The sequence below is a fragment of the Carassius carassius genome, chromosome 47, assembly GCF_963082965.1.
Source record: "Carassius carassius chromosome 47, fCarCar2.1, whole genome shotgun sequence".
NCBI lineage: Eukaryota > Metazoa > Chordata > Actinopteri > Cypriniformes > Cyprinidae > Carassius > Carassius carassius.
In genome coordinates this window covers 10,742,045-10,762,113 of record NC_081801.1, presented here as the reverse complement: position 1 = coordinate 10,762,113, position 20,069 = coordinate 10,742,045, and the positions used below count along the sequence as shown (strand labels likewise).

The 20,069-nt window shown below is 33.8% G+C and overlaps 2 protein-coding genes and 1 pseudogene across 2 annotated transcripts; all 3 read left to right on the top strand.

The window, feature by feature from the left end:
- Window positions 1-1,763: 1,763 nt before the first annotated feature.
- On the top strand, window positions 1,764-5,363 carry LOC132130240 (uncharacterized; annotated as a pseudogene).
- A 2,356-nt stretch (window positions 5,364-7,719) lies between these two features.
- On the top strand, window positions 7,720-8,676 carry LOC132130918 (odorant receptor 131-2-like). Its single transcript, XM_059542792.1, has one exon. It carries the CDS (start codon window positions 7,720-7,722, stop codon window positions 8,674-8,676), a length of 957 nt encoding a protein of 318 aa, XP_059398775.1.
- Window positions 8,677-13,322: 4,646 nt separating this feature from the next.
- LOC132130192 (diablo IAP-binding mitochondrial protein-like) lies at window positions 13,323-18,427 on the top strand. The gene is made up of 7 exons (XM_059541880.1): window positions 13,323-13,450; window positions 13,679-13,817; window positions 14,622-14,747; window positions 14,834-14,944; window positions 15,068-15,164; window positions 16,953-17,192; window positions 18,046-18,427. The coding sequence occupies exons 1-6, from the start codon at window positions 13,410-13,412 to the stop codon at window positions 17,087-17,089; spliced, it is 651 nt and encodes a 216-aa protein (XP_059397863.1). The 5' UTR covers window positions 13,323-13,409; the 3' UTR covers window positions 17,090-17,192; window positions 18,046-18,427.
- Window positions 18,428-20,069: the final 1,642 nt, after the last annotated feature.

Genomic DNA, 20,069 nt, shown 5'->3' with positions numbered 1-20,069 from the left:
CATTTAGCGCATATTGCAATTTCTTTAGGTTATACTCTATATTCTTTCCTACAAACCAGATAGCCCCATCATCAGCCAACAATGATTTCCCCATACTTCTATCAATCCTTGAAAAAACATCATTAATCATGATAATAAATAAAAGTGGACTTATTACACTGCCCTGAGGTGTACCATTATTAATTATTTACATAATAATTGGTTCTACAACGACGCCGCCCTGCTTCTTTCCTCCTCAACTTGGTATAAGAACACAATTGTAAAATGTATTGTGAAAAAAAACGATGAGAAAAAAAGATGGGAATAGTAAATAAAATTTTATTGGACATACAAGAATTAATGAAACGTTAACAGTTGTGGTGTGCGTAACTAGGCAACCCCGTTGTCGTTCACGTTGCATGACGTCATCGAAGTATGTCCCAGAACGTGCATACTCTTTTGCTACACACTCAAAAGTATGTACTTTTTCCTCACAAAAAAGTACATACTTTTAGGTCGTAGTATAAGTAGGCGAATTGGGACTCAGCATTTAGTTTGACGAGGGTTGAGTCTGACATTTGGCGGCACGTGCCTGTGTTGCATTGCAAGCAAAGAGGAAGAGGCAATGTTAACGTTGCACTTCAAGAAGTCCTAAGAGTCATTTCTTGTTTTCTCGTGATTATCTCATGATCTCGACATAACACAAGTTGTTTTCTCGTTATTACGACTTTATTTTCTCTTGATCTCTACATAACAACAGCTGTTCTCTAAGTTACACAACTTTGCCAAAAGGTGGCAATATAGAACTGAATATAACTGATTTATTCCGGTTTACGTTTGGGACCTTCTTCGTAGTTGCTTATGGTGGTTGCTATCATTTGAGCAGTATTGTTCATTACTGACATTTAATCAATTCATAAATTATGAAGGCTGAGCAATTTTAATATTTGGTTAATAACTCCTGCCATTGTCACTCAAAACCGGGATGGCAATTCTAGTCACATTTATGTTTTGTTTCACTGTAATATCATATTTTCCTTATGGGGGGCGTTTTCCCCCACTCTACCCTAAATGTTTGAATTAGTATGAATATTTTGTGTATCTTTAAGTTCTTGCTAGATGCATTTTCACATATGTTGTGATAAAAGAACTATTGAAAACAAGGTTGACGACACTGATGTGTTCTCATTCCAAACTATCGTCTGTCCCAATAGATCGTATGTAGCCTAACAGGATGGCCTTTCAAAAAATTCAAACACCTTCTCTTCATTGTGCATGTCAATGTGTAACAATTGACACATTGTTTTTCAAAATTTACTGAACCAGATAACAGTGCAGTCAAGATACATAAAATGTTAGTTATGTGGGTGAATGTTTTGGCCTTTCAGCAACTTATATGACAGCTCCAATGAGGTTCATACAACATTATACTCTTTACATTTGTATTTTGTTAGATAAATGGAGAGTAAAATATGTTCCAGTGTCTGTCACTACACATGTTAACTTCTTAGAACATCCCCTGAAGATGTCATGTTTATTTAATACTTTGATGTTTACATAGTGCACTCAATAACAGCATGTGCCAAACATAAGGTTTGCTTCTCCCTGTGGCCCAAAGTATCCACCTCAGGTAGACACCAATACCACATCTCAAACCCTCAGAGTCCACATTTGTACAAATACACAGACAAATAATAAATATTTAATGAGACTCATAATTGAAACGCAAGGGACTGTGTGTGAGTGGATTCTGATGTAACCTCCAAGATTGACATGATGTGGTTATGAAGATATATACCGTACGTGCATATCCTATTTTAACACACATTATTAAAAAAAATTAAAAATAAAAGACGACCGTAGTGCAGTCACCTTAACTTCATCACAAGTTAAAGAGCAAAACATCCCCTGTACTGATGACTGCAAGAGGCCCGCAGGAGGACTATTGAGGGCCAGACACTGTTTTGAGGCTTATAAAACAAGGCATTATAGTGACTGAAAGCACTTACAGTATGTTGGCCTTGTCACTCCAGCTGCAAATGTTCTGCAAATGGGATTTTGAATCAAATCAGTGCATTTATATGGACCAATACACATTGGAAATCTAAATTTGACGTGAATTACATTAGCACATGTATTTGTGCTGCAATGGATTCTAATTTAATATCTAGAAATATTTCTCTTTTTCGATGACTCAAATGAAATAAGTTCACAGTACTCAGAAACATTCTTTAAATGCAATCAGTTTCCCCAAATGGTTTGAAATTCAAAACATTTGCTGAAAATGTACTCACCCTTAGGCCATCCCAGAAGAGGTCTGGAGAAATTTAGCATCTCATCCCTTGTTCATCATTGGAGAACTGCAGTGAATGGGTGCTGTCAGAGTTCAAACAACTGTTAAAAACATTTTAAAAATCCACAAAGCTCAAGTCAATCAATTAACATCTTGTGAAGTGAAAAGCTGTATTCTAAATAGTTCTAAACAAATATTCAATTCAATTCAAGTTTATTTGTATAGCGCTTTTTACTATACAAATCACTGCAAAGCAACTTTACAGAAAATTAAGTTTCTACAATATTTAGTAGTAGCAGCTTAGTGGTGATCAGTTTATGTGCAAATGACAGGAATTTTCAGAAAAATTTATACAAGACACAGTCAACCAGACGATGAACACTATTAACAGCAATTATAATGTGATTGCATAGTAAGTAGCAATATTTGTTAGTTCTGTATGTTGTTTTAGGGTTAGCATCATCTGAGGTCCTCTGAGGGGTTGGCATCATCTCTTCTCAGTGTGTCTGAACCCCGAACATTATCAGGAAGGCTATTCCAGAGTTTGGAAGTCAAATGCGAAAAAGCTCTACCCCCTTTAGTGGACTTTGCTATCCTAGGAACTACCAAAAGTCCAGCGTTTTGTGACCTTAGGGTGCGTGATGGATTGTAATGTGGTAAAAGGCTAGTTAGGTACGCAGAAGCTAAACCATTTAGGGCCTTATAGTTAAGTAATAACAATTTGTAACTGATAAGGAACTTAATAGGTAGCCAGTGCAGGGACTGTAAAATTTGGGTAATATGATAATATTTTCTTGACCTGGTAAGGACTCTAGCTGCTGCATTTTGGACTACCTGTAGCTTGTTTATTGAAGATGCAGGACAACCACCTAGAAGTGCATTACAATAGTCCAGTCTAGAGGTCATAAATGCATGAACTAGCTTTTCTGCATCAGAAACAGGTAACATATTTCATAGCTTGGCAATGTTTCTAAGATGGAAGAATGCTGTTTCTGTAACATGGGAAATATGGTTTTCAAAAGGCAAGTTGCTGTCTAATATAACACCCAGATTTGACTGTAGGAAGTAACAGTACATCCGTCTAGTTGCAAATTGTAGTCTAGATTCTGTGTACTGTTTTTTTGGTCCAATAAGTAATATCTCTGTCTTATCCGAATTTGATAGGAGAAAATTATTGGTCATCCAATCTTTTACATTTTTAACACACTCTGTTAGCTTAGATAATTTAGAAGTTTCATCTGGTCTCGTTGATATATATAGTTGAGTATCATCAGTATAACAGTGGAAACTAATCCCGTATTTTCTAATAATATTACCAAGGGACAACATGTAAATTGAAAATTTAAGTGGACCTAGGACAGATCCTTGTGGAACTCCATATTTTACTGGTGATAAATGAGATGACTCACCATTTAAATAAACAAAATGGTAGCAATCGAACAGGTAGGATCTAATCCATCTTAGAGCCTGCCCTTGAATACCTGTGTAGTTTTGTAATCGATCTATGAGTATGTCTTGATCTATGGTGTCAAACGCAGCACTAAGATCAAGTAAACTGATGCAAGAAGCAAGTCATTTGTAGTTTTAACAAGTGCAGTTTCGGTGCTATGGTGGGGCCTGAAACCTAATTGAAATTCTTCATACAGATCTTTTGGTTTTGTTTTTTGCAGAAAGGATCTCAATTGAACAGACACAACTTTTTCTAAATTTTTAGACATAAATGGAAGATTTGAAATAGGCCTATAATTTGCCAGTTCACTAGGATCTAGTTGTGGTTACTTGATAAGAGGCTTAATAACCACATGCTTGAATAGTTTTGGGACGTGACCTAAAGATAACAACGAGTTAATAATGTTGAGAAGCGGTTCTTATACAGGTAACAACTCTTTCAGTAATTTAGTGGGTACAAGATCTAATAAACATGTTGTTGATTTACAGTGATACAGTGATAAGTTTATTTAGCTCTTCCTGTCCTATAGTTGTAAAGCGCTGCAGTTTATCTTTGGGTGCGATGGATGAAACTGACGTGTTAGACACTGTAGAATCTACATTCGTTATTGTATTTCTAATGTTACAGTATCTATTTTATCAGTGAAGAAATTCATAAAGTCATTATTATTAAAAGTTGATGGAATATTTGAATCAGGTGGCATCTGGTTATTTGTTAATCTAGCCAAGGTGCTAAATAAAAACCTTGGATTGTTTTGGTTATTTTCAATGAGTTTGTGGATATGCTCGGCCCTGGCAGTTTTTAGGGCCTTTCTATGGCTGGACATACTGTTTTCCCACAGAGTTCTAAAAACATACAAGTTAGGTTTCTCCATTTGCACTCAAGAGTACAAGTTTTTTTCTTGAAAGAGTGAGTATTACTGTTATACCATTGCACAGTACGTTTTTCTCTAAGCTTTTTCAGTTTGATGGGGGCAACAGCTTCTAATGTATTAGATAAAATAGTGCCCATGTAGTTAGACTGTACCGCTGGTGAATCAAGATGCTTCGGTGAAGGTGTTCCTGTGTGTGACCCCACATGTTATTTTCCTCTATGTCAATGGGGCCATGATCTGAGGAAAAACCCAGTTTTTTTAGGAAGCTTCCCACTACATTCTCCAAAGTTCCAAAGCAAAGTTGTTTGTGTCTGCTGTTAGATTATACTATAATGAAAAATGTCTGTCTCACTCCTCTTGCGGCTTCACAAGCCTGCCTTACTAAATCTGGCTTCATAGTCACTGGAGAGGTATGGAGATGTATCTGAGTCCCTCTTGAAAACACTTTGTCCATTGTTTGGATGATGGGTTTGATTCAATGTTTGTATTCTATTTATATGACAACACAACCTTTGTTTTGCTCAAGAACTATTATTTTCAGACTGCAGATCTATAAGAATCTGGTTTTAGTTTCCTCATGTATGTTTTTTTGTTATTTTTTTTTTTTTTTTTTTTTATCTTTACTTACGTCTTTATAGCATCTTTGGCTAAATCAGCCTCCTATGATAAAATAGCCAATGCACTGTTCTGCTATATAATACAGCTAGGTATCTGTGCTGCGTACATTTTAAGGAGTAATCCAAGATGCAATTTATTTGTGTATATAATGTATTTTTTGCTTTTTAGTGTTAATGATTTCACCAAGTTACAAAGTTACTGTACTGTATATGGCCTGAGAGACCTTTAGCCCTTTAAGACTTATTTGTTTTTAGAAAATATATACAACATTAAACTTATTTTAATGTTGAATTCTATTCAGATGTTTTACAAACCAGTTAGTAAAATATAGACATATGGTATCCTTAGTAACACATTTTAGTGTTGAATTCTGTTTAGATGTTTTTTACTGGTTAAAAAGGGACACAAATAAGGATTAAGAAAATACGTTTTTTCTTCAGAAACAGGCATTGTCATTGTTGTATACCATGTGCCTTGTTAATGCTAGGAGCCATAGGAAAGTGTATTGTATATATTATTGTTTTCTTTTAATCAATGTTTTTTGCACCTATTCAACCAGAGATGTGTCAGCTGTCACTACAGAAAATAAAACACTGTGAGATATAAAAGAAATATTCATTACTTACCATAAATGTTTTTAGATCCTATATAGCAGTTTTCATCTCAGGCCTTCTAAAAATCTGCTATTTAGCTGTCATCCAACTCACAACTAAGCTTCAGTGTGTAACAGATAATGAACAGTCAACTGGTCAATAAATAAACTGTGTCAGAGTGCTGCAAGCAATATGAAACTAGCAGTGAGTAGAAAACTTGTTGCCAAGGAAAACAGCCAATTATACAGTTTAGCGGTTATTGTAACCAAAGAATACCTGCAATGATTGAATTAAGATTAGATCGAAGTTTTGAAAAGACTGCATAATACATTATTTTACATGGTTTATCTATCCCTTAATAATAATAATAATAATAATAATTTGTTAATGCTAATCCTTCCCTCTTGCCTGTGCAAAAACACAAAACAGTGGTTTAGAGTTTTGTGGAAAAGGCCTCCATAATGACTGGTCATCTACAAGTGAACAGGGGTTGTGTAAGCATGGACACCATGAGAAAAGTATAGATACAGATGAATCCTTCAAAACTGCTGGTCCTAAAGATCCATGGACTTGTAGACACAGGAATGGGCCCAGTGGCTCGCTCAGGTGTCAAATACATCAGGGCCTTCATTATATGAACAGACTACAGATTCATCTCCTTCATGGTAGTAGAGATGTCAAGTTGTAGAGATCACTATGCATATACCAAATATGATTCATCGTGCAGCCCTGTCTGGACAGAACAAACACGGAACTGACTCTACTTGACTCTTAACTTGATTCTGCTAGTTTCCTGTTTATCACTTTGAAGCTGCTTTGACACAATCTGTATTGCATAAAATGCTAGAAATAAATAAGAAAGTTAAAAAAATTACCCGCATAAGAATTAGTGGTAAATAAACTTAGTAGTGGCCTTTGGTATGTATAGCACTTGACATGGGCCTCACAACAGAAGGGGTAAAAATAAAACACCATGCACAGATCAGGATCGGAAATCAATTAAAATTACCCAAAAATTAAAGATATGGGGCAAAAATGTCCTGTAGGGGTTGTTGTTTTTTTATAACATGATATAAGCAACACATATACGAGCAGGAGTGCTATATTTTACAGAATATGAGCACATATGTTATGTGCATATCACATGATATTTGACTGAGAGATTTAATGACTCATTTCATGAGACAGTGACATGCATACACCTGGTGGTTTTAGTTTCATATTTAGAAGCATAATTTCATATATATATATATATATATATATATATATATATATATATATATATATTATTGGATTTATGTATGTTATTAGATTGTTCAATATGTATAAACTTGCTTTGAAAGAAGCCATGTTGTAAAAAATATTTCCTCTTGATGTAGCATATTCCTGTTCAAATCATTTAACTAATTCCAATTAAACCCCTTATCAAATCCCTTATCATTTTTATTTTGAGAGTGGTGAGGATTAAATATTGTTTTTGTTTGCAGTGGTGATTTTGTAACAATAGAAAAAGCATCATTAAAGCTTGATGGTAGATAGACTGTTTTATAAGTAGTCTAATAACAGTGAAATATTGGAGATGAAGTAATTGCATATATTATTCTTTCAGTCTTTTTTGGTAGGGGCTCCAACTATTTATTTGAAACTGGCCTCCGAAAATACCACCTCTGACGATATGCTATATTGTCTTACAGCTATTAGTGAAATGCACAACCTAGATCTCTGTGACGCACATACACAAACGACCTACTGGGATTCAGTTTCACAGTATTTAAAATTTTGCTCTGCTCTCTGTGCCTTCAGCAGCACCTGTGAGGGAAGCACGTGCTGTAGATTTGCAGTTACAAGGACTTTGGAGACTGCAGTATTAGTCTATTCAGTGTTCGTAACAGCATCTGTGGTTAATTTGAAGATGTCTAATTTGAATACCTCTAAATCTAATCTCACTCAGACTCTGTTGGTGCTGGATCAAGATGCACCAATGAAGGCATTTTTATTTGTGACTCCATGCGTTATATTCCTCTATGTCAATGGGGTCATGCTCTTCACTTTGAGGAAAAAGACTCTTTTCCAGGAAGCATCCCGCTATATTCTGTTTGGTCACATGCTTTGGGTCGATACGCTCAATCTCTTTATGAGTGTAGTGTTGTATATATGTGCTGTCAGTAGGATTTTAATTATGAAAAATGTCTGTCTTGTTCTTCTCATTGCTGCCCAAGCTCTCTTTCAAGTTTCTACTATAAATCTGGCTTTAATGTCACTGGAGAGGTATGTGGCCATCTGCTTTCCTCTCAGACATGTAGAAATCGCCAGTTACAGAAGAACTCATATAGCCATCTGTGTTGTTTGGACTATGGGTTTAATTCAGTGCTTGTCTGAGATGATTATTTTCTATGCCATTGATTCTACAAACACAGCAATGCATTTGTTCTGCTCAAGAACTACTCTTTTCAGACTTCAGATCTATAAGAAAATTGATATAGCTTTCACATGTCTATTTTTCGTGTCTGTTTGTTTTGTTATTATCTTTACTTATGCTTCTATAGCAGCTGTGGCTAAAACAGCCGCCTGTGATAAGATGTCAGCCAAAAAAGCCAACAAGACTGTTCTATTGCATTTAATACAGCTGGGTCTCTGTGCTGCATCCATTTTAGTTGGAGTTATCCAAGAAGCCATTTTTGTTTATGCTGACTATATGACTTCATTGAATGTGATGTATTTTTGCTTTTTAGTGTTCATCATTTTCCCCAAATGCTTAAGTCCTCTTATATATGGTCTGAGAGACAAGGCCTTCAGCTGTTTGTTTAAATACTACTTCAGTTTTGGTAAAGGCAAAGTCAAACCGTTTGTCATAGAGCAACACGTTTAGTAGCAGTGGTTTAAAAATAAGCACTGAACGTGGTACCGCTTCAAGCAAAACTGACATCTAAATGAACTCTGATGTACTGTAAGTAAAGACCTGTTCATTCACTGACTCAGATTAAAACTATGAGAGAGAAAAAATGAAGTGTTGATATGGAATGAGATGCTTCTCCTTTCTAAATGCCTGGCAGAATGTTTCACAAGAGATATTCTTTAATGTTTGACACATTCTCTGCATCTTTAAAGCCTTGTTTGTCAAACATCACATTAACAAAAACAGTGTTATGAATATTTAATGTAACTGAAAAGGAAAAACAAAAAAGGATCTAGTTAGACAAGGCTCTACATTTTCAAGGCCCAGACTCAAAAGCAGTGGCCAACCAATTTGTAATAAATGCAATGGTTTGCTTTTATTAAGGGTCAAATATTAACCTTTATGTATTCTCTGTACCCTGTAAAATGGCATTTACTTTGTGGCAGTGAAACTGGGAATAGTCCATGTTTCACTCACCCTCATGTTGTATGGAAGTATGAATTTCTTTGTTTTGCAGAATACAAAGAAAATATTTTGAAGAATATTGTTAACTAAAGAGCTTCAACTTCCACTGTAACCAAAACTGGTTGAGCAACATTTTTCAAGATAGCTTTGTTTATGTTCCTCCTTTGTTTTTGTTCCTCCAAGAAAGTCATACAGGTTTAGAGTAACATGAGAGTGAGTAAAAGACAACAGAATTTTCAGTTCTGTGTGGACTCTTTGTGTGGATCTTGTTAAATGTTAATGTAACATTTTTACATTGTCCCCCTTACGAAAGGAAAATATATTTACCAATATATTTCTTAAAATATATTGTGATATATTGTAATATATTATTTTCCCTTTTTATTTTCTAATATATTATATATTTGAATAGATTTAATAATATATTGATGATACATATATTACATAATATATTGCAAAATATACAAATGATTGTCGCTTTCAATATATTGCAATATATTGGAAAAAAAAAAAAAAAAAAAAATATATATATATATATATATATATATATATATATATATATATATATATATATATATATATATATATAAGAATATATGCCTAATATATTACATATTTTCCAATATACTGCAATATATTTTTGTTTCATAAGGGCCTCTATGACATTGAGCACAGGATGAAAACCCCCTGTTGAACTTATAATGCCACTTCCTGCAGCAACATACATAAGCTTCCTCTGGAGGTCTCCCATCCATGGACTGATATCCCGTTTAGCTTCAGTGGGTTTGCAGTCAAATGCATTGGCTTGTCAAGACACTTTATTTAATTGAAATAACTTTTTATTTTACTGCTAAGTTCCAATAATGGTAAATTGATCAAATACAAAAAGAATTAGAGAAAGATTAATTTACTGAAATGTAATTCCAAATCATTCAACAATAATCTCAAAATATATAAGAATATTTATATATATTGGACCATATATTCACAGACTTGCTCCAAACAGATTTGCTCAGTTTTGCAGACATCAAAGTAAATTATAGTGCACTCTGGCAAATGAAATGCTTATTTATATTTACCATGGTCCATACATTTTGTTTTTTAAATGAAATATATAGTTCAGTCATGAAACTCTAGAAGGCGCAGGTGACTGGGTGTTAACGTAACCAATAATATTCAGAGAGTAAAATGACTTTGCACAAGCTGATTGGTTCATGCTGCACATGTAGCCAATGAGCTTACTGCCTTGCATTTATATGGCTGGCTAGCATTCACTAGAGTTCCTGCAGCGCCTTCAGAGTTTCTCTGTAACCCTCCACCTTCCCTAGCTCCATCTGTATAGATCTGCTATGGGTTATTTTATATGCTATTTGTGGAGCAGCAGTATGTCTTAAATGCTCACAGTACCGTATCACCGTATGCATTGGCTTGAGCAAGTTCCCGTACTTGCTTGCAGCAACAGCAATAATCTACAACTACAGGAATAACCAACATCAGCAGCAATTAAACAGCAGTGTAGCAGATCTATTAAGCCAAGACCAAATACATTAACATTGTCATATCCATCACCATGCTAAAATCTTCCGAGAGTTGTCATGATTTAAATAGATTTAGGCTATTCGTATATTGAGAACTGATATCATCTGCTGTTATACTCTAAATATTCCATATTATTAGTGTACCTTTAATGTTAATTGTTATGTTAATTCATATTTAATATTCATATGAATTGAATGGGAAATTGCACTTAATTTATTGTCACAACACAGACTAGGTACACAGTGGTAAGTGGTCAACACAGAGGTATTTATTGAATGAGGAGCCAGGAGGAATTAGGAGCAGACGAGAGGAGAGTGTGGCACAGAGAGTCAATTTCAGAATGGCTTATCTTGAGGTAATGGATCTCTGTTTTTTTGCAGGATAAACAAGGAGGTGCAGGATCAGTAGCACTGGAGCGGTGGAGCACAGGAACATCTAAGGTAAGCAAACACAGGTAAGTTTAGGTATGAGTCTTGTATAGTACAGTGATGTAAATGGTTGACCGGACCACAAGATTTGCCTTACACCAGTGGTTCCCAACCTTTTTCAACTCGCGGCCCACACAACCAAACAAATATGTTTGTGCAGCCCACTGCAAAAAAATTAACTGACCCCGCTATTGTTAGGTTAATAACTTAGTACGCAGAAGCTAGATTGTGAACTGTCTTTATTGAATGAACTGGCAACGAACAGAAAATAACTCGGACTGGCACCGCTCAGAAAAACGGGAAAACCAGGCAGAGCTCGGCAGCGGGTAGACAGTCAGCAGAGCAAGCAGTCAGGAGGGACTTGACAGCAATTTATGTTGACCTTGTTGACAGCCATTTATGCATGTTTGAATTTGTTGTTCTGTAGCATATGCAGCAAAAATATCTAAGATAATTTGGCGAGCTCGAATAGTGGAAGCATAGTTACAGTTTAATATTGATATTGATTGATTTTTTTTGTTATTTAATTATAGATATGAAATTATGTTATGTTATGACTTAGACATTTTTACATATATTAACAATAGTATTATTTCTTTTAATAGTTCTTTTAATTGAAATTGGCGGCCCACCTGTAATACCATCGCACCCACTAGGGGGCCGCGGCCCACAGGTTGAAAACCACTACCTTACACCATGGGCATTCTCCTCACCCCTCAAGACCCAGTGAATCTACTCCTCAAGATGGTCGCCCAATTGAGGACTATGAAGTGGGTTTCTCGAACTCTCACATCAAGTGCCCTGGAACAATGACCCTTTAAAGACTATTTTCTGGTTCGCTTAGATGATCACCTCTATCAACATGTTCCAGCAGGTGCTACTCCAGGTTCTTTTCAAGAATATTTTGACGGTATTCTGATGTTGTGTGGATCACCATTTAGCCTATTTGTTTTTTTCCTGTTCCTTTCCCAATTTAGTTTTATCAGTTCAAGCTGTGTTTAATTAATTATCTTATTTGCTTCCTTTTACTTAAGCCCTGTGTGTCCCTGTTTCCAGTGTCCGCTGTCATTTTGTGTTATCAGTTTTTCCCATGTTCCTGTATTCCAAGCTTTGTGTTCATTGTTTAGGGAATAGGCATTTCCATAAAGACTGAAAGAGATTAGCTAATAGTCCTTAGGGCCTAAATCCTTCACTAAAAAAACATTTTTAATGAGAGGTTAATCTAAGACTCACGTCTCTATTTTTAATGATGATTAATTACTATATTAACTTGAGCTATAAGTGATTGCAGCAGAGGACATAAACAGAGTTATAATTCAGAGCAGTGAAGGCATTTACTTCTTCTGAAGGCTTGTATTGTTTGTAAATTAATTTGGTAACTCCTCGAAACTAAATAAACTCCTGTCTTCCTTCAGGGTTATTATCATTCACTAACACTGAAAGTAAAACCATTAAAAAAAAAACGCATTAATTACTTATAAAATAAACATTAACTGAAATAAAACTTAAAACAAATCTTAGACTCATTTTAATTTCAGCTAGTTACCAAAACATTTCTCATTTTCGTTTAGTTTGTGTAAAAATTAAAGGATAATATGTACAGTATGAGGACACATCTTTGTAGACATATTTTTAAATAAATAAATACAATAAAATGACTGGAACTAACTAAAATTAATTATTAACGAAAACTATAATAATATCTAATAGTAATTGATGCTACAATAACAATCTCTATTTGGTTTATTATTCAGACTAAATCATAAAACTGCATGTATATAAACTACTTGATTCTGAAAGAGAAAAAGAAAAAAGATAAATAATGTAGCCTAATGTCAAGTTGCAATGTTATTCAGGTCATACTGTATATGGGAGGACAGATAAGGTCAAACCAAAAACATCTAACTGGAAAAACTGGATACAGGCTTTGATTAAAATGTCATGGCATTGCTGAAAGAAGCATACTTCTGGGTATGGCAGTTGAGGTAGTACATGAGAAAATGAAAAAAAATGCATAGGCTGTATGAAAAAATCTGTGTAATGGATCTTGTAATGGTGGTGTAACCCTAACACATTATTTTGTTGTGACAAAACATTAGCAGTAGCAGCAGCAGCAGTAGTAGTAGTATTCGTAGTATTATTGTTTTTAAGTGTGTAATCCGTTTCTATCTTCTTAAATATTCATGAGGCTCATTATTATTAAACAGGACCTGAAGGCGAAATTCTCAGTCTACATCGATAGGGGGAAACTTTCATTTCTTCATCTCAACAAGTATGGCGGTGTACAGAAGGAACTTTTTTGCTGTTGGATTGAGGTGGTATTTATTATTAATTGTCTCATGCTTCAATATTTCGCTGTCTGTAGATTCGTTTCCTAACTTTCTTGTTTTAGCTTCGTTTTTACGGAGCTTACTTTTCGTTTCATTTTAGCCTCATGCGTTTAAACTGTCATGAATATGAAGTTATGTCTTTGTACTGAGTGACTGAATTATACATCGTTGGTTGTTCCTGACATGAGCTTTGTCGTTCTGTGTTTTGTGTAGCTGGGCATCTTCTTTGTTGAGCAGAAGCTCCAGCTCCAGAAGCTACAGCCGCGGACTGGCTGTGCTGCCCACTCTCCTCAGAAACAACTGGAAGACCTTGAGTGTCACAGGTGCTCTGTGTGCTGTTCCTTTCATCCAGGTCTGATTGGAATATGGAATGTTTTATTGTTATAGCTGCTAATATTTAGTACACAAATGCAGAGTTCAAAAGATATCATCATTAATTATATAATTTGTAGAATCTTCATGGTATTATTCACTGTAATTATATTTACATATGCATCAGTGTAATTACTCTTATGTGAGGAAATAACCATTCAATTCACGAGTTAGTTTATTTACACATAAAATAATAATAAAAATAATGCATTTTATTTTCTAATCATATCTTGAAGTTAAACTGTTGACATTTCAGGTTTGACATCTATTAACATTTGTGCTGTGCTGAGAGTCATTTGCCTAATTTAATTTAAGCAGCCTTTAAAAATTGCTTGTATATACTTTATTATCACCAAATCTCAGATCTAACCTTTTTGTCAACTTGTTTTCTTTCTGTATAGCATTTTGTATTTCTTTTTGGGATTGATTGTTTGATTGAGTTTATACACATTATTTTTTAAGTGAAAAGGTATTTTTTGTGGTATTTTATGTGGATAATATTGGCAGTGTTCACTCATAAACTGAGGTGCTTAAGCTCATATGAGACATTACAAACAATCAATTCCAAAAAGAAATGCAAAACCTTTGCTAATTAAAAACAAGCAAACAGTTTATAAAAATATTGAATTCTTTATTTGGTAATAAAATAGCATGAGCTAATTAATATTTCTGAGTTCAGTCTTCACTATTTAGTGATGTTACAATTCACCATGTAGAACTTCATTTCAACTAAACTGGTATCTGACAAACCTCTTAACCACTCTTTTCTCTTTATCTTGTTTAGAAACCAGGAAATCTGTCTAATGAAGATCGGGTTTGGAGAGCATCATCTCTAATTACAGACAGTGCTAAAACTTACCTCTCACAAACGACTTTAGTACTGCTTGATTCCATCTCAAATTATGTTAAGGTAATAAAAACAATTAGAACAGTTGCTTTCATTTTCATGATTTTAAAAATCACAAAAACAGCATCCAACATACTTGTCTTCTCTAGGCTATGAAGAGACTTGTAACATTACAAAAGCACTATGTGGATTCCATCGACAGATTATCATCTGTGGATGAGGATAAAATCTGGCAGCTTATTCTTAGGAATCGTCAGGAGGTAATGACTTGAATTATTGTCACAAGCGTTCAAATTAGAAGTAATGCTATCTTCTTTATATCTTCTTTTTAATCAAAATGATTGCAAAGTTGTTGTTGGTGTTGTTGTTTATTTTTTTATTAGGTAATTGACAGGAGAAAGGATTGCAAAAAATTTGAATCCTGCTGGAAGACGGCAATCAATCTCGCAGAGCTGGCAGCAAAGGCAGCTTTCAATGCTGGTAGCTTTCATTTTCTGGAACAGTCATTTAACACTTTTTATATTATATTATATTATATTATAAGTTTGGGTTCGTTAAATTTTTTATATTTTTGAAAGAAGTCTTACATGCTCACTAAGGCTACATTTCTTTGATTAAAAACAGTAATGTTATCTTTTTTAATGTTTTTATGAACATCAAGATTTTTAGTAAAAAAAAAAAAAAAATCAAACAATGTTTATATTATATTATATTATAAGTCCACTATGTAAATATGGGGTTGGTATTTATTGTTAATTTGTATTATTATAATATTTTAATCACGTAAATGCAGCCTTAGTAAGCATGTGAGACTTTTACACACACACACACACACACACACACACACAAATAATTGTTTTTAAATTTATTATACTTTAAATTATCATTTATTTCTGTGATGCAAAGCTGAATTTTTAGGATCATTATCACATGATCCTTTAGAAATCATTCTAATATGATGATTCATTATCAAAGTTGGAAACAGTTCTGCTGCTTAATATTTATTCAGAACATGTGATACTTTTTTAGGATACTTTGATGAATGAAAGTAAAAAAAAAAAAAGAAGCTATGTTTTTAAAATATAAATATTTTGTAATAACAATATACACTACTGGTCAGTAATTTGGGGTCAGTAATTTTTTTTCTTTCTTTTTTTTAAATAAAATCAATACTTTTATTCAGCAAGAATGTGTTAAATTGATAAAAAAGTGATAGTAAAGAAAATATATTATTAGAATATATATTATTAGAATTTTTTTTTTTGAATAAATGCAGTTCTTTTTAACCTTTTATTCATCAAATATATTAGACAGTAGAACTGTTTCCAACACTCATAATAAATCAGAATATTAGAATGATTTCTAAATGATCATGTGATAGACTGGATGTTACATGTGACACTGAAGGCTGGAGTAATGATGCTGAAAATTCAGCTTTGCATCACAGGAATAAATTATTTTTTTTTAAGTATATTCAAATAGAAAACTATTATTTTAAGTTGTAATAATATTTCACAATATTACTGTTTTTTCTGTATTTTTGATCAAATAAATGCAGGCTTGATGAGCAGAAGAAACTTCTTTCAAAAACATTAAAAATAGTAATGTTTCCAAACTTTTGGTCTGTACTGTATATATATATATATATATATATATATGTGTATATGTAAGGCTGCATTTATGTGATTCAAATATTAAAACAATTTAGAATAACTTATTTATTTAAATATATTTTTCTTATTTATTCATGTGATGAGAAAGCTACATTTTCAGTTGCCATTACTCCAGTCTTCAGTGTCACATGATCCTTCAGAAAAACCTAATTTACTGATTTTTTTTAATTATTTTTTTATCATATTATATGAATGTTTGTAATTTGCTGTATTTGGTCACCATTTTCACCTTTTTGCATGTACTAGTGCATTTTTATTGATCCTGTGTGGTGTGACAAATGACTTCTTAAAAGTACAAATATACTATGTAGTCTCAATTAATATGAGGTTAAAAAGCTGCATCTTTTATATAATCATAAAATAAAAAAATGAGTGTAGAACAAAATGTCACCACAGGGCATGTCAATAAAAGGTTTTATTGCCAGTTATTATAGAGATACAAGACAAATTATTTTGCATCATATTACTAAGAAATAAGTGTGATTTATTGTAGAGCTCTATTGAAATTTGGCACCTACTGGCACTTGGTGGTAATTTGTTGAATTGCCCTTTTAGCCTTAAGTCGAAATAGCTTAACCTTGCTTGTCCTCTCCAGGGGCTGACCAAGCTTCTGTGACCACAAAGGACAGTGTACAGCTCGCAAAGTCTCAGGTGGAAGAATTTCAACAGATAATGCTGATAACTGAGACACAACTCAAAGACTCTGAGGCTGGGGAAAGTGGGAGGCTTTAAAATGCTCTCAGCAGTGCAGTGAAGGATGAAGATGTCCCAGATGCATATTTACGAGAGAACTAGTCACACCGAGACCTTCAATACAGATTTAAAGTATCTTACAGTTTTTTTACAGACGCTAGTACACATTTCTCAATACTTAGGTCACTTTTGCAAAACTCTTCACACAGTTCTCCTAACCAACTTTCAGCTTGGCAAAGCAGTTCATTTCACATTCAAAATGCACTACAACTACCAAAACACTTTATTCAGGTCTCAAATCAACTCATTCTTCCAGAACACTAGCAAAGGTTGACAGCCGACAGACACAGTTTGTCACCCACAAAACAATGACCTAACAACATGTAGCATTATACAATGTTTTCTTGTGTAAAACAAGGACACATTTCTGTTTATAATTCACTGCAATATATGTTACTGGAATGAATCGGACATGATGCAGAATTTGTCAATATTTTATGTAGTTTATTTATTTTTATTTTTTTGCACTGAGTAATTCCAAAATAGAAGAAATTGTATAAACACCATCCACTGATACAGATACAATAGTAATGCTAATCTACTAATTGTCCAATTGTTATTATAGCATTTAATTTTAAGATTTAAAATATATTTCATTCAAATATTACTGTAGAAATGTAGCAAATTGCTGTCTTATTCAGTTTTGTATTATGTTATTGTTTTGAACATAAGTTTAACAGTTTTGAAAACAGTATGTAAGCATGTGCAAATTGACTTGTACGTACAAAGAGTTTTGGCAGTTGTTGTGTCTGAGTGAGAAAATAATTCATGAAATTTGAGAGATGTAGTCATTGAATGCATTTTGTGCCAAAGCAATGATAATCGATCCCCAGTTTAGCCTAAATAGACTTCTGTTGTGCTCACTGTGTGAAGAGTTTTGCAAAAGTGACCTAAGTATTGAGAAATGTGTCCTAGCGTCTGTAAAAAACTGTAAGCACTCTGCTACAAAGACCTGTACCACTACTGAAGCACTTAATTGTATTTTTGTTTGATTAATAGGGCAAATGCTGTGAAATGTGGGAGACTATGGTGCAGCCAGGAGAATTTATATAAATTAAGTATCAAATACAAAACTATGAGGGTAAGAAAAGGGACTTTGTAGATAAATACATTATAGATCAGGGGCTTCACATTTGCTTTCAAATGCAATTACAATGTAATGAAATAGATTTAAATTTAAACCAGAATCTCTTTTTTACTGTATTGACAATATGTTTGATTCATAATTCCAGACAGATGCTACCTTTGTGATTTCTTATTCATTTTTTTAATAAACAGTCTCTCGTCAGTCTGGTTTTTCAGGGCCAGCCTTCCAAACAGTCTCCTCTATCTCCTCTTATCTCCAACTGTTGTTTATGGGCTGAAGGGCTCATTAGCAGCAGATCCATCTTGTCAGTAGAGGTGTTAACTGCCTTTTTGGCAGTTGAACTTATCACTATTTCAGTCGGCCCTCAAGAGCCAAGGTTTCTGATCCTTTCTGATCTCATGGCTTAGAAGTTAAATTTTACACACGCAAAGATCAATCACAACTTGCTATCAAAATTTTTGTCAATGATATTTAGTTTCAATAATTAGATTTACAGAATTTGTACAGTACTATATGTTCGGATTTAACAAACAGTGGATAAGAAAAACATCTCGACTGATGATTGAACAACCAGAAGGTGGGGCCATAGGACAAATTATAGTTGACATGAAACTATCACTTCTGTAGTGGGGGACGTGTGTGGGGTTGTTTCCTATGTGTTCTATTTACTATTCGATTATTCATTCGCATATTGATGCAGAGACAATTTGAGCATTGGCATTTTTATTTACTTTTTTTTAGAGCTACAATTTCAACTGATGCTTAGAAAATACTATAAAATTCACAACTAGATATGTATATTTTATTCTAATACTTTTTTAAACCATCTATTCAAATGTGATCTGTCAAGACATCCCTTCTAGACGTATAACCCCAATTCCATAAAAGTTTTGTAAAATGCAATAAAATCAAGAGTCTGTGATTTATTAATATTCTTAAACTTTTTATGTATCTGACAGAAGAAGTACAAAGAAAAGGTTTCCTAAGTTTTGTAAATATAAACAAAATTTGATTTTGGTGGGGACTGAGGCAAATAAAAGTACAAAGGTTATAGAAAATGAAAATGAAACTGTTTTGAAATAGTTCACAGTAAGCAGGTGAACTGGCAATAGGTGAGGACGTCATGTTTGGGTATATAAGGCGAAACTGGATCATGGCTTGTCACTTTGTGCCAAATTTCATGAGAGAAGCATCAAACAAATCAAAAGTCTAATTTCTTAAGAATTTAGGTCCTACACCAACTACCATACGTAATTTTGTGAAAAGATTCAGGGAAACCCTGAGAAATCTCAGGACACACAGGGCAAGGTAGGAAACCTCAGGTGAATTCAATTCAATTCAAGTTTATTTGTATAGCGCTTTTTACAATACAAATCGTTACAAAGCAACTTTACAGAAAATTATGTTTCTACAATATTTAGTAATAACTTCTAAGTGGTGACTGTCAATTTGTGCACGTATGACAGGATTTTTAGAAAAATTAATAGACGTAGTCAGCCAGATGATGAACATTATTAATATTATTAATAATTAATAATTATTATATGATGCAGTCACACTTGTAGCAATATTTGTTAGTCCTGTTTGTTGATTCAGGGTTAGCATCATCTGGGGTCCTCTGAGGGTCAGCATCATCTCTTCTCAGGTGTTCTGGATCCAGACTGGAGCTTGTGTAAATCCTAGTTACCACGGGATGTAAATCCCGTGGCAAAACATAGAAACAAATAGAGACATCATTAGCATAGCTGCTGATCCAACAAAGTAAAATTAATTAGTTAGAATGTGCATGAACTTTGAGCCCTCAGACGGCATTGAATAAGAAACTGTCATCCTGCAGTGTTTAATGAGCTCAGGAGTACTTAGGAGAACCAC

Excerpts from the sequence above, each read along its gene's own strand:
- LOC132130192 (XM_059541880.1), top strand. The coding sequence starts at position 13,410 with ATGGCGGTGTACAGAAGGAACTTTTTTGCTGTTGGATTGAG. Across the intron at positions 14,748-14,833 it reads CCATCTCAAATTATGTTAAG|GCTATGAAGAGACTTGTAAC; the intron begins GTAATAAAAACA and ends TGTCTTCTCTAG. Across the intron at positions 14,945-15,067 it reads TTCTTAGGAATCGTCAGGAG|GTAATTGACAGGAGAAAGGA; the intron begins GTAATGACTTGA and ends TTTTTTTATTAG.
- LOC132130918 (XM_059542792.1), top strand. The coding sequence starts at position 7,720 with ATGTCTAATTTGAATACCTCTAAATCTAATCTCACTCAGACTCTGTTG.